The following is a 15371-nucleotide window of genomic DNA, read 5'->3' on the forward strand; positions in this document are numbered from 1 at the left end:
AGAGCACTTTCTATTGGTTTTTTATCCTTTTGTTTGTTTCTGTCCAGAAAATCTTTTTTAAGTAAAAAAATTTAAGGGGAAAAAAAAGGATAATAAAGTCATCGCTCTCATTATATAAAACTGGAGTATATATGTTACTAGATAATTAAGTAGGTTCTATACTGATACCTATGTTTAATTAGCATTGTCAACCCATCTTAACTTGGCTATTGTGATAAATTAAACCTTTTATTTCCTGAAAGCATGAATGAAAAATTTTAAAACTTGCCCAAAGCTGTATACTCCTTGACCTTTTTCAGTTAAGAACTGTGGGAATCTCTATCTACTCCTTTACAGATACACCTTGAAGACACTGCAGGTTCGGTTCCAGACTACCACCAATAAAGCAAGTCACACAAATTTTTAGGTTTTCCAGTGCATATAAAAGTTGTTTACATCATACTACAGTCTATTAAGTGTCCAACAGCACTTAATAGACCGTAAAAACAAAACAAAACAAAAAACAATGTATATACCTTAATTTAAAAACACTTTATTGCTAAAAAATGCTAACCATCATCTGAGCCTTCAACGATTCAATCTTTTTGCTGGTGGTGGGTCCTGCCCTGATGTTATGGCTGCTGACTGATTATGATGATGGTGACTAAAGGTTTGGGTGGCAGTGGCAATTTCTTAAAATAAGATAACAGTGAAGTTTGCCACATTAATTGACTGTTCCTTTCACAAACGATTTCTCTGTAGCATGTGATATTGACAGTATTTACCCACAGTTTAACTTTCAAAATTGGAATCTACCCTCTCAAACTCTGCTACTGCTTTATCAACTAAGTTTATGTAATATTCTAAATCCTTTGTTGTCATTTAAACAATCACACATCTTCACCAGGAGTACATTCCATCTGAAAAACACACTTTTCTTGCTCATCCGTAAGAAGCAACTTCTTATCCATTAAAGTTTTATCATGAGATTGCAGCAATTCAGTCAAATCTTTAGGCACCACTTCTAATTCTAGTTCCCGCTGTTTTCACATTTGCAGTTACTTCCTTCACAGAAGTCTTGAACGCTTCAAAGTCATCCATGAGGGTTGGAATCAACTTCTTATAAACTGCTATTATTGTTGATTTATTCCGATAAATCAAGTATGTTCTTAATGGCATCTAGAATGGTGACTCCACTCCAGATCCATCAGAGGAATCACTATCTATGGCAGCTACAGCCTTATGAAATGTATTTCTTAAATAATAAGTGAAAGTTGAAATTACTCCTTGATCCATGAGCTGCAGAATGGATGTTGTGTTAGCAGGCATGGAAACAACATTAATCTTATCGTACATCTCCATCAGAGTTCTTGAGTACCCAAATACATTGTCAATGAGCAGTAACATTGCGAAAGGAATCTTTTTTTCTGAGTAGTTTTCAAAATAGGCTTAAAATATTCAATAAACCATGCTGTAAACAGATGTGCTGTCATTCAAGCTTTGTTGTTCCATTTACAGAGCACAAGCAGAGCAGATTTAGCATCATTCTAAAGGGCCCTAGGATTTTCATAACAGTAAAAGAGCATTGGCTTCAACTTAAAGTCACCAGCTGTATTAGCTCTTAGCAAGACAAGTCAGCCTGTCCTTTGAAGCCGTGCATTGACTTCTCTTCTCTAGCTATGAAAAGTCCCAGACGACATCTTCTTCTAACATAAGGCTGTTTCAACTACATTGAAAAGTCGACTATTAATGTAGTTATTTTCATTAATTATCTTAGCTAGATATTCTGGATAAACTGATGCAGTTTCTATATCATCAGTTGTTGCTTCACCTTGCACTTTTATGTTACGGAGATGACTGATCTTTCCTTGAACCTCATGAACGAACATCTGCTAGCTTCGAACTTTTCTTCTGCAGCTTCCTCACCTCTCGGCCTTCACAGAATTGAAAAGAGCTAGGGCCTTGCTCTGGATTAGGCTTTGGCTTAAGGGAATGCTGTGGCTAGTTTGATCTATGTAGATCACTAAAATTTTCTCCATATCAGGTATAAGGATGTTTCACTTATCATTTATGTGTTCACTGGAGTAGCATCTTAATTTCTTTCAAGAACTTTCTCTTTGCATTTCCAATTTGGCTAAGTGGTGCAAGAGGCCTAACTTTTAGCCTATCTTGGCTTTTGACATACCTTCTTCACTAAGCTTAATCACTTCTAGCTTCTGATATAAAGTGAGAGATGTGCGATGCGACTCTTTCTTTTTCTTGAACACTTAGAGGCCATTGTAGGGTTATTAACTGGCCTAATTTCAACATTGTTGTGTTTCAGGGAATAGGGAGGCCAAGGAGAGGGAGAGAGACGGGGGAACTGCCTGTTGGTGAAACAGAACACACACATTTGTTGATTCAAGTTTGCCATTTTATATGTAGGCCCAAAACAATTAAAATGGTAACATCAAAGATCACTGATCACAATAACAAATATAATAATTGAAAAGTTTGAAATATTGCCAGAATTACCAAAATGTGATGGACATGAATAAGCAAATGCTGTTTGAAAAATGGTGCCAATAGACTTGCTTGAGGTTGCCACAAACCTTCAATTTGTAAAACAAAACAAAACAAACAAAAAAACACTGTGCAATGTCTGTGAAGCACAATAAAACAAGGAATGCCTACATGTAGTTCAGTATTTAAAATAACTTAAAACACAAGAAACTCAGGTAGAAACTTTCCTAAAGTGAGCAAACATAAGAATAGATTATTTTATTTAAGCAGTGAATACAGCTCTGAGCTAAATTTTCATTCCCAAGATCCTATTTGATTCTTTGTGAGACAGATGCCTTCTCTTATCCCCTCAGCCACCTTCCTTGGTCCACCCAGTCACATACCCCTCTGTGCCTGATGGGAACCCTGTTCAAAGCCTCCTACCAAGGGGCCAGGCTGCTTTGCAGTGTGCATGCAGCACATGGATGGCCACAAGACAGAAACCCTGCAGGAGGGCTTTCCACCTTTGGTGAAAGTTTGAACTGAAGCCTATAAGGTCAAGTTTAACACCAGCAATTTATGATTCTTTTCAAGACTTATGTTTAGAGCATATGTTCACCCATGAAAATTTTATTCTCACAGCAGGTCTTCTACTAAAAAAAAAAAATGGCACTGCTAAAAGTATTATTAGTCTCAGAGGATTATCCTAACCAATTGTTAAGTAGTCTGCCAGCTTTTATCATGTAAAAAGTAGTAAACAAAGTATAGACACTAGTGTAATTCACAGTCCTGGAATAACTATACAGGTACGGGACAAGAAAAACATTAACCCCACATGTCCTAGAAGCTGATTTCAACTCTCTAATATAGGAGGTACATAGTATAGTCAAGATGTGTCTGTGTCTGGAGTTTGACTAGAGTTTAGAACATTCAGGGACTGTACAGTTTGGCCCTTTGTCAAGATTGGCCTCAAGATCTTAGGTTTTATATCCAAGACTAGAGAAAAGGTTAATAATTTAGGTATCTGACCCCACTTCTGGTATTAGATAATAAAGCACAAAATTAACAGTATTTCTACAGGTTTCGAACAGAAATTAACATCTAAGCATGAAGCAGTTCTTATAGGTATGATCTAGAGCATAAAGCAGAGGTCACCAAACCATAGCCTACTGCCTATATTTAAAGTTTACTGGAACACAGCCATGCTCATTTATTTATGTCTACTTACACATTATAATGGGAAAATTGAATAACTGCAACAGAGGCCAAATGGCCTCTGCAAAGCCAAAAATATTTGGCTCTTTTCAGAAAATTACCACTGATCCTTCCTAAAAAGTATATAGAGAGCATTTTATGTTTGACCTTGGGATGAGGAATAGATCAGGAAAGATGACCTGAAGAAAGTAGGTTTAGTCTGAGTCACTAGGTTAAAGAAAAGGGCATGGCGCTCATCGAAGTCTCATTTAAAGAGAAGATGGAATTATAGCTATATGCTGCTTAACGATGAGAATAAGTTCTGAGAAATGCACTGTTAGGTGATTTTATCGTTGTGCAAATATCATAGAGTGTACTTACAGAAACCTAGATGGTACAGCCTATACTATTCTAATTGCATGTGCTATACTTTTATATGATTGGCAGCGCAGGTTTGTTTACACCACCATTACCACAAACGCGTAATGTGCTGCACAAAGATGTTACCACAGCTACGACAACACCAGGCAATGGGAATTTTTCAGCTCCATTATAATCCTATGGGACTATACTTGTATATACGATCTGTTAACCGAAAAGTCATTATGTGGAGCATGACTGTACTAAAAAATTATCTTAACTATTACCCTATTATGAGACTATTCAAAGTAAATTTAACTCTAGAGAGTTTTCTCTATATTTTTCTTAAATGTTTTAAGTTAATGCCTGTTCTGGTCTCATTCATATGGGGATACACTGTCATTTTTGCATGAGCATAAATCATACTTCAAGGTACCTGCTCCCTATTCCCCACTGTGTTTCCATTTATAGGGGAAAACCAGAGAGAATCCCATTAGGGGAAGTGGCATGCTTAAGAGTTGAAAAAGAATCTGCTGCCCAAGGTAGACACCAACAATCTTGATTTAGGACTATAGTATGTTTTGAGCTGAAAGGGACTTTTGATTCTCTGTGGTCTTCGAGGAACTTATCAGGATTAACACCGCTTTAAAAATTGTCTGAAAATATTTTTTAAAAGAATCTAGGATACTGATAACCAGCAGGAGTGAAGAGCCATGGTACATATTCTCTGCGTAAAACACTCCCCATTTCCTGCTGCTAAAACTCCATCAGCAAGATATCTCTTTCTGACCCCATCTCTCACCCTTCCTGCTTTTGTAATTCTTCCAGTGTTATGATCTAAAACTGCCAGTCATCAGCCAAATCCTCTGTATATCCTTAACCTCTTCTTCAAACATTCCCTTTTGCCTTCCTGCACTGAGTGAACACAGATTCTCTCCTAAAGACACTGTTTCCTGAAGTTCTCCCACTATCTACAAGAGAGCTATCTGAGGGGACCCATAGACCCACGAGTGAGAGAAATAAATGTTAACTGATGCAAGCCACTGAGATTTTAGAGCTGTCTGCTAGGTAGCATGGGGAGCAGTTGCAGACTATCATAGACACTGATACCAGAAAAGGGGTGCTGCCATCACCAAACCCTAAAATTTGTGGTACTGACGTTGAGATTCAGAGGTGGAAGGCAGGGATACATTTACAGGAGCAAGAAAAATGAAGACACAATTTGTGACAATTAAGTAGTTGGTAAACAGCCCCCAGCAATAACCTGGAAGGTAGAAAACATCAAAAGAAGCAGAGATGGCCTAGTTGACCCCCACAGACCTGAGATTAAGAGAAATAAGTATTTATTGATATAAGTTGTTGAGCTCTGGGGATTATTTGCTATAACATTATTGCAACAATAGTTGAGTATCTTAAGGCCAGTCACTCCATATGTCTACTAGATCTCATTACTTCTTGGCTATTCAAGACTACTATTGCTATAGCAGTTTTTCTTGTCTTGAATCATCAGATGTGCCTATTCTACAAGTTTATCCCCAAAGGTAAACATCCTATAATTTCAATTGGTCAGCAAATCCTATTGCCTCTATCTTCAAAATATATCCAGAACTTGCTTATTTTTTAGAACCTCCAACGCCATCACCTACTCTAAGCCATTATCATCTCTCACCTGTATTACTGTAATAGTTTCCTTACTAGTCTCTCTGTGCTATAATCTATTCTTAACATAGTAGCTACAACAATTCTTTAAAAACTAAAGTCAGACTATGTACTTCTTTGCTCAAATTCCTGTAGAACAGTCAGAGTAAAAGCCGAAGTCACAATCTGCCCACCTCTCTCCACTTACTCTCTCCATTGTCACTATTATCCCCAGACCATTCCACTCTAGCAAGTCATCCTTGCTGGCCTTATATCAAGTAAACTGCTACTGCATAGCTTTTGCACTTGCCATTCTCTTTGCTTAGAATATACCTGCCCCACATATCCAGATATCCACAACTTCTTCAGGTCTTTGCTCCAATAATAATATCTCAGTGAGCACCCCAACCCCTAAAACCCTTTTAAAATTACAACCATTCATTTTTATTTTGTTTTTTTATCTATTACTTACCACATATGATCCATGACACATTTTACTTAACTGTTTATTCACTGTCTCCTCAGACAGAATGAAAGCTTCAAGAGCGCAAGTATTTTTATCTGTTTTCTTTCATAGCTATCTCCCTGGTTCCTGCAATGATGCCTGGTCACATAATAGACACTTAAAAAATATTTGTTGACTCAATGAATAAGTCTGTAGGAAAAGAGTCAGTTCTAGTTTATACCTTACATTTCTAAGTTATAAACTAATAAACCAGGTACCTAGACTGGGAAGGAAATGCTGCAGTGGAGACAAAGATAGATACAGTTTTAGTAAAATATTTTCTTATTCTGGTAATTAGTTTTTTTTCTTTTCTCTCATTTATAGCAAAGGTAATATAATACTGAAATTATGATGACTAGAATTCAACATAATTATTTTTAGAGACTTGGACTGAAGCTTTATTTTCAAAATTACAGATTTTTAAAAATATTTCTAATATACTACTTATTTTTACCACCATAGAAGATTTTTACCTTCAGGGAATATATTTGCATGTTACACCAGCTTCCTAAGAAATGAATAAAACATTCAACTGTAATTCTTAAAAAAGAAAACAATTTACTCAATAACAACTAACATCAATTTTTAGAAAAGCAGTATATGAAGTTCAAGTCTACCCTTCAACTATCTTTCATTCTTTTAACTGTTAATCTTTCTGCAAACTAAAAAAATTAATTACTTCTTGAAGGCTCAGATATTACTAAAAATAACCATTTATCAAGCTATTTTAGAAGAGGAGAAAAATGTAAAAAGAGCTGACGATATTTGTAGATAAGTACAGTACAAGTATTCCTTGAATGAAAGCTTGTTTACCTGCCAGGCAGACAACATATGTCTGTCAGCCATGGGAATAACTATGACATTAAATTAAAAAGAGCATATCTTATTGTCATCAGATATAGAAAATGAATCTAACCAGTAGATCTAGATATAAAGTGTGTTGCTTCAGCAAAATTAAATTTTACTTTAAACCAGATTTTATAATAAGGCTACCCCAAAATTATTATTTTCCTTAAGAGACTCCCACCTCCCCCCGCCCCACCTCCTTGAGAGACAGAGAGAGAATGAATGAGAATGGGAATCTACTCTTTATTTTAAATGTTGAAATGTCACAGTCTACCAAGCCTTTGAAGATTACTTTGATATCTCTTCTTTCCCCAAGGAACTCATTACTTGGATTTCAGTAAAGACAGTGCTGACAGACACTAGCTCCCTTATTAAAGACTTACATTTTTGTGGGAACTCAGCAAAGTAATCATACCATTTTCAAATTCAGCTAACAGATATCTTTTAGCATACTGATAATAATGCTATTATATTCATTTGAAGTAAAGATTTCAATTGTTTTGTAAGTCTAATGGTGACTTGTACTACTTATTACTTACCGAGTCCTAAAAGATCAACTGTGGGCTCTGCAGTTTTTTTAGGGCTGGTGCTTTTTTTAGGCTCCAATTGCTGATCTTCTTTCTTCTGCAGCTTTAAAGTAAATAATCAGATTTATTAATTTTTCTCAAATAAACCAAACAAGCCTTTTAAACCCCAATTATACATATTTTTGATAGTTAGTGTAATGATCCATAGTATACTGAAGCCTAGAATATTTAAGACTATATAAAAACCAAGTAAACACGATGGTTGAACTTGCAATGACAACCCTGACATATTAAGTTCCCAAAATAGTAAACATACAAATTTAATCCTAATGTAATTGTTCTTAACCATTTAAATCCTTTATGTGAAATTATACTTAAAAAAAAAACAAAACAAAACTATATTTACACTGTTTGCTAGCTACTTTAATGTGTGTCTGTTAGTAGAGGTTGGGCAGGATGAAGTCTTAATGAGCTGTTTCTCTCCTCTTCCATACTGCTGACACATGAGATAGCACTGCACCGAGAAAAGCCTAATTAAATGTTATTTGATAATGTTTTCCTCTTGAGTCTAGACTATTAGCTACATTTTAAATATAATATTATTCTAGTTCTCAGGAGCCCAGGTCACAATTACACATTCTAATCTGTTTCTCATTAATACCGAAAGTGCTGTGTAGGACAGCATGAAAAACATGTACATCTACTGGATTTTCAACTTAAAAGCCTCCCTCTCTTAAACCAAGAAAATAAAAGATTCATTCATTCACTCATTCACTTCTCAAACCTTTTTTACAAGATCATTTTTTCTGCAACTAAGTAAAAATTCAAATTCTAGTTGTTATAAGTTCATTTTTGTTAGCTATACAGATGTATAATTTCTAAGAACATAATATCTACCCTTGTTTTCAGTCACTATTGTCTCCCTCAGAATTATTTTTTAACCCATTAGTCTACCATCACAGATATCAAATCTTTCATAACCTTCTCAAATACAAAATTACAGGCCTGTAACTACATATAATTTTCTGAAGTTTAACATAATCTATTTCATTCTCTTTTACTTTTCAACCTCCAGTATAGATTAGAACTTACCTTGCTTAGTTAAATAATTTTAAAGAAAGCATAGTTTGCAGTAACAAAGTAAGCAATCTTTTTCAACTGAATCTTAAACTTCCTTCCTCCCCACCATTTGTTTGTTTGTTTGTTTGTTTGTTTGTTTTACTGGACAACCTATTTTACAGTAAAAACTCTGCAAGAGAATCTGAGGATTAAGTGACCTTAAGCATGCAAACTTCAAATACTTCCAGGCAGGATCCTAGCAGCGTCCTGGGACAGGTCTTCATTTGTTAGGCCTTTAATATTCTTAATATTAAGAATTAAGGGTCTCATGTTTATAGGCTCTTAAAAACCTAACCTATGATATAATGTAAAATCAGGAAACCTTAAAGTTGAAAATAAATTTAGATAAGCTGGCTAAATTTATTCATTTTGCAAATTTACTGAAGTTCAGATATTACATGCCAATTAATGATAGAATAACTAAAACTATTTTCTGTCCCTCAATTTGGAATTCTTTGATATAATATTTTACTGAATCTTTTACCACAGAAAGCTGCATGGAACAGAAATCAAACCTGAGGGAGTCACTTTCTTCAGTCTAAGAATGAGGAACCTCTTGAGGCTAAAATGATTTCTTTATAAAATTCAAATTCTAGTTGCATTTATTTTCCCACTTAGACTACCTTTTTAAATATTGTTAAATATGAAATTACCCACTCATTGTATGAAAAGAGGAGAAAAAGCCGTCTTCTAGTAATCCTGACTCCACCCTTAGAACTACTGCAAACTGGGAAAAACACCGTTCCTTCCAGATGTCCACACATCTACATATGTCCTCACAGTTTCTCATCTTCCTTAGATTTCAATTACATCGTAATTTAAAGGGGTGTTTATCAACCACTTCCATAGGAAACTATGTGATAGAAAACATTTACATAGTTGGGCAAAGTAAAGAGAAACCTGAAGGCAAGAATAAGAGAATAGCCTAAACAGAGTTTATTGAGCTGTAGGTGTGGCCCACTAGTGGGTTTTGATTTTAATTTTATAGGTAATAACTAAAATTTATTTTTGGTATTAAAAAATATAAAACAGAAATCACAATACACTGCACAAAATAAAGCTAAAAAGTTATGAATTGTTTTGCACATTTGTGCACATAAGTGAGTGCATGGTTTGGATCATAATGTAAAACTTATTTCTTAGCAGAGTATGGCTTGAGAAACGCTGCTCTATAATTTGGTCCTTTGCTCCTGCAATGGGTCAACTTACCCGAGTGAGTAACATCTATGCCCTAAACCTTACCAACTACTCCAAATAGAGTTGACTATTCTTGATGAATTTCAACAATTCAGAAATGAGTTACCCTTATAACTGGCATCTATAGGTTGTCTCACAAATCAAAAAAGCAAGAGTTGATCACTTTAAAAACTGTTTTGTATTCCTTCAGCCTGAAATCTTGTTGAAGCAGTGAACATATCAATGTGTGGCAGAGATCATTTTAAAGGTCACTCTTTTGTATCTTCACGGTAGTTCAAGTACTGCCTTATACACATTAATGAGTTACAAAGATTGAATTCAGATGATACTCCTCTTTGCTAATAAAATGTAAACATAAGAAATTAACCTCATTATTATTTTGAAACACATTAAGAGAAAATTCAAGGACAGATACACAAAAACACTAAATCAAATAGGTGAGGAATCTTCCTGAAATTCTAGCCAGAATACTTAATATTTTAGAGCTAAACATCCATAAAAAGATATTTTCTATACAACTTCTTTGAGTGATTTTATAATAACAACAGAAAATTAATTCTCACTTATACTTACGATTAGTTTTACAGATCTTTTTATAAAATGAGAAGATTAAGTATTTACTTTCCTAGTCTTGGATGAGTAATCTTATCTAAAAATATGTGAAAGTTCAAAAAACTTCTAAAACAATCCTCTACATTATATAATACCCTAAAACAAAGATAGATTCAATGTTTAAAAAAACATAAAAAATACCTAAGTATTACATTTTATTTCATTATAGTGTACATATATGCCCAATACTGTCATCTATAAATTGAGAGGCAAAGCCTATTTCAAAAACATATTGTTTCCAGCCATTAAATCATGTCCACTGCTGTGGCTGTCCAATACTACCATATTCTAAAAGTTGACAAGACAGCTACTCAGTTTTTGAGAAGGAAGATGATGGATGGCCTCAGATATAGGACTACAAAAAGACAGTCAAAATAACAGATCGCCTCCCTTTCCATATTGTATAATCTAGCATTTCAAAACTGTAACATTTAAATTTATCAAAATCTACTCTCAAGAAGTAAGATAGAAAGTTTGGAATTGTTTTTTCCTTATCCCTCATTATACTATGTGTAGCAACAGGCAATGTGATGGCCTTTAAATAGCTTAGATTTATTAAGAAGGGAGCAGAAGCACCCCATGTTTACCCTGAAAACCCTGTCTCACGGCCATTCTGAAGTCTACTTAGCTTCTACAGCAAAATACATTTGCTGTTCTTTCATTATTTATATAAAGAATATACATATATATCATCAGGTTAATTTTAGAAAAAACTGGAAGTAGCTTCTCAAAATGTATTCCAGTTAATAAGCACTTTTGTTAACAAAACAGATATATAATAGATCAGGGGTCTCCAACCACCGGCCGTGGACTGGTCCGTGGTCTGTTAGGAACCGGGCCGCACAGCAGGAAGTGAGCGGCAGGAGAGGGAGTGAAGCGTCATCTGCATTTGCAGCCGCTCCTCAGCGCTAGCATCACCACCTCCATTCCACTTCATATTATCAGGCATTAGATTCTCATAGGAGCACCAGTGCCTGGTGCCAAAAAGGATGGGGACCGCCGTAATAGATTATGCCTTCCTGACAAGATCTTCTAAAATGAAAAAAAACTTTAAGAACATATCTGATTTCTAACAGACTTGCCTATAACACAAGAAGTAATATTTATCAAATTAAGAATATGAAGATAGTAAATGTTAAAAAAAATGATCTATACACCAACTATTAATTTGTACCTTTGTTCTATAGCATAGCAATTCTATTGTACCTTACAAAGAATAACAAGATAAAATTATTTAAGATATCTGAAATGTAGCTACCATATAATATAAAGCACATAATATCTTAAAGCCAAATTTTAGAAAACTTAAGAATGAAAATGCTATTATCTCATTAGGATATAATAAAGTGAGATAACAGTAAATCGAAATCTTAACAAACACATTTTCCCTCATATAACTGTTACCCTTTTGATATTTCATATTCAGTATAGACAGGTCAAGCAGCATGTATAGCTCATTCCATTTCAAATTTTCCTGCTATTGAAAACATCATATATGGAATATGCCTTTAAGTAAGGAATGCAGTTGACTGTGAATGGATAAAATTAAGCAATCCGTAATTTATTAAACAAAATTTTCTACCAAACAAGAACATAGGCCTACTTAAATAAAGCAACTTTATACAATGTAATTTCCTTATATTCATATTGAGATGTCCCATTCAAATTATTAAAACCTTTATTAGCGGAAGCTTCACTACTCAATCTTTTTGTAATTCATAACACCACTCTATAAAATGTAACCGAATCAAAAAATTACTTAGTTTCCAACTCCAACATTTACCACCATTTTCTACCCCTTTAAATAAGAGAAATAACAGCTGAGCCTCCAGAATGTGATTCACTATTTGTTAGTTGGCCAATTAATAAAAGCATTAATATATAATAATAGGGAAGTTATAGAACTTTCTAAGTTTTACAAGTATTACAAATTTTCTTTATAAAATTTATAATTTATAATTTCAACTGATCACATCCCAAATTATGCCTTAACTATAGTTTATCTATAATCAGTTTCCTTTAACATTCATATAATCATACAACTAAAAGAGACATATAATCTATTATGTTCACTTCTCTCATTTTAAAGTTAAGTATACTAAGGGATATGATTTGTTCAAAGGCTCCAAAGGCAGTTATAGAGGCAGAGGCTATCTCCTGACAGGGCTCCTTCCTCTGCACTATGATGCCTTTCCCTAATAATTTCTATTTATCACAAACTAGATTCGATTTGTCTTTTGAAACTTTGGTCATTTGAAAATTTGAACAATATGACATTGATGTATCCAGTGCTTACTGTGCATGGATACTGTTTTTCCAATGACACAAAGAGAAACTGCAATAAAGGAACCACACAATCTGACAGAAGGAGCAGGTAAGTACACAAATAACTTTAATACAAGGTAGAATATGAAAAGTATAAGATGCTATGAAATTCAAAGATGATGGTGGTCATGGGATGATTAGGACTTTATAAATTCAGAGATACTCTGAGGTCTGTAGGAAAGATAGGCAGGAGTCTAATAGGAGTTGGTAAAGACACCATGTGAAGAAAACTGAGTATGACAGTGGGAAAGACGGTGGACATATCGGACTAACCCTTAGATATAAGTGTAAGGAAGAAATAAAAGATAAATCTGAAAAAATAAGTGGGGGCTATATTGTGCAAGGGTCTGAATAACCATCCAGAGCTAGTAATTAGATAGACCACCAATTTTCAAAGAGAATAGTAAAATTAAAGATATTACTCCTAGGGAAATGAGCTGTGCATATATATGAACTGTACTGGGGAAGAAAAATCTGATCACTACCATTGTAGGTATGAGGGGGGGTAGCTTTGACATGATCAGAGCAATGCTTTAGGAAGATTAATATTAACCTACTTCCTCATTTAAACTTGAAATCTGAAATATATTTTGTAATAAGTTACTCAACAATACACAATTCTCAGAATACTGTCTCATCTGGGTGCCTGTTGAAATCCTTACAGTAGGATTTAACCTTTGTTAAACTACTCAGTAAAAACATATGAATGACAAGTGACTCAAAAATTGTTGGGTTGTACATAATCATATATACTGCTATAAAGTAGAAAAATAATTCAAATACTGTATCATCTGTGTTGTTCACCCATTAAAGCCACCTGATGGTATGGTATCAATAAGTTAATAAAAATTACTCTTACATTCCAACTAAAGATAGCTAAAATTACTACATATGTGCTTGTATGTGTGCTTTCATAACCAAATTATACACAATCTTGTTTAAAACCATTTTATGTGAGAAGTAATCTTGCACAAAACTCTATTTGTTCCCAATATCTTTTGTTTTACTTATTCAGAATCTTGTTAAAGTTTCCCTTTTTCCTCTTTACCATGTGTTGTAATATACTTGTAGATTGTTTTCACATTAAACCTGTCAATACATAGTGTACTCTGTTTTTTAATTTAATATTCTTTCTTAAATTGTATTTTTAGGTTCAATTTAGAACTGTCATCTCCATTTTATTTCCCCAACCATATGGACATCTTTTAGTAGATGGCTCACTATATGGCTTGGGGACACTACAATCCCAAATGATATTTCACTGGGCTGAAGAAGTATCAAAGATTAATGTAAATTTCAGAACAGAAAGGAGGACATTTACTGAATTTATTATATGACACATAAAACACTTCTAATATCTCTCTTACATGGCAAATCTCTAAGAAAATGTTCCAGTCTTGTGGAATCACTAGATATGATATAGCATATTCTATATTTGAACAATGCTAAACCTTAGAAAGCTTCCTCTTCAGGCAACTTGTAATATTTACCCACTTATCCCTATTCTCCATGACGGAGACATGCCAAAAAATAAAATAAAGGAATAAAAAAGTAGAGCACTGACCCTCTAAGTGGTCATGGCCAACCACTAACTCATACCCAGTCCTCAGTCACCTAAAATTCCCCGACAGTTTCTTTTGTGCTATTATATTCATGGTAGTTGAAGTTTGGGTGCACTTATTCCAGAATTTTATTTTTATCCAATTCGTTGGTATTTTGTGTATATGATTTTCTGAGGAATTGATTCTGTCATGCAATGTCTTAACTAATCTTTGTTGTTTGGTCATTTGAAAATCTGAAATATGACATGGACGTACTCCATTAATAAAATGCTGAAATGAACAAAGTCCAGGGTTGAGCCCGGAAGAACGCAGTGAACTCCTTGACATTAATATCATTTCTATTAACTGGACTTCTCTGTGTAAAGCTGTCCTCCAGCTCAAAATCCACCTACAATCTGATAACCAGGCCTATGTGCCTACATCTTGACCAGAAGAATATCTAAGGATCCTGACCAGTAAGCTTAGTCTGACAGGAATTGTTCTTAGGGAACCCATGTAGGTAACTAGTGACTGCTGTTAACACTTTGAAAAAAAAAGAAGTCATTAAAAATAAATCTCATTTGAATTTCATAAAGAATTGACGTTAAGCTCAATAACAGCATTCATAATCCACTTACATCTTCCTTCTAAAAATCTGGACATTTGCCTATCTTTAATCTTCTGGTTCCCCACTTAGTTTGTATAGTTTCTCAAAGAAGACCTATGTATAGTGCTTTATACACTGGGTTGCAAAGTTTCTCATTATTCAACACAAATATAGAATGCCTACTTTGTTAAATTTCCTTAAAGTAATACTACAGGATTTTTGTGATTAAGTAAAATAATATAGAGAGAGTCTCTTCCATAGTGGCTAGCACATAACAGATGCTTTATAAATGAGCAGCTGGAGGTGGCTGTGGTGGCAGGTCCTATAAGCACTACAGATACAAAGATGAATAAGACATGGTTCCTAATCCTAAGAAGCTTATATTCCATTCTAGTCAAGCAAGTATAATTTTGGTTCACTGCAGATCAGTGCAATGGAGT

At 34.3% G+C, this 15371-nt stretch overlaps 1 protein-coding gene across 3 annotated transcripts in view; it reads right to left on the reverse strand.

Annotated features, from left to right (window-relative positions):
• Positions 1–15371, reverse strand: part of SMAP1 (small ArfGAP 1) — a 123146-nt gene that overhangs the window by 18000 nt on the left and 89775 nt on the right. For all 3 annotated transcript variants that reach the window (XM_039853234.1, XM_039853236.1, XM_039853235.1), the window contains one exon: positions 7543–7633. In XM_039853234.1, coding sequence (XP_039709168.1) covers positions 7543–7633 — 91 coding nt within the window. The remainder of the gene's footprint in view (positions 1–7542; positions 7634–15371) is intronic.

Source organism: Pteropus medius, unplaced genomic scaffold, assembly GCF_902729225.1.
Source record: "Pteropus medius unplaced genomic scaffold, Ma_sr-lr_union100, whole genome shotgun sequence".
Taxonomy (NCBI): Eukaryota; Metazoa; Chordata; class Mammalia; order Chiroptera; family Pteropodidae; genus Pteropus; species Pteropus medius.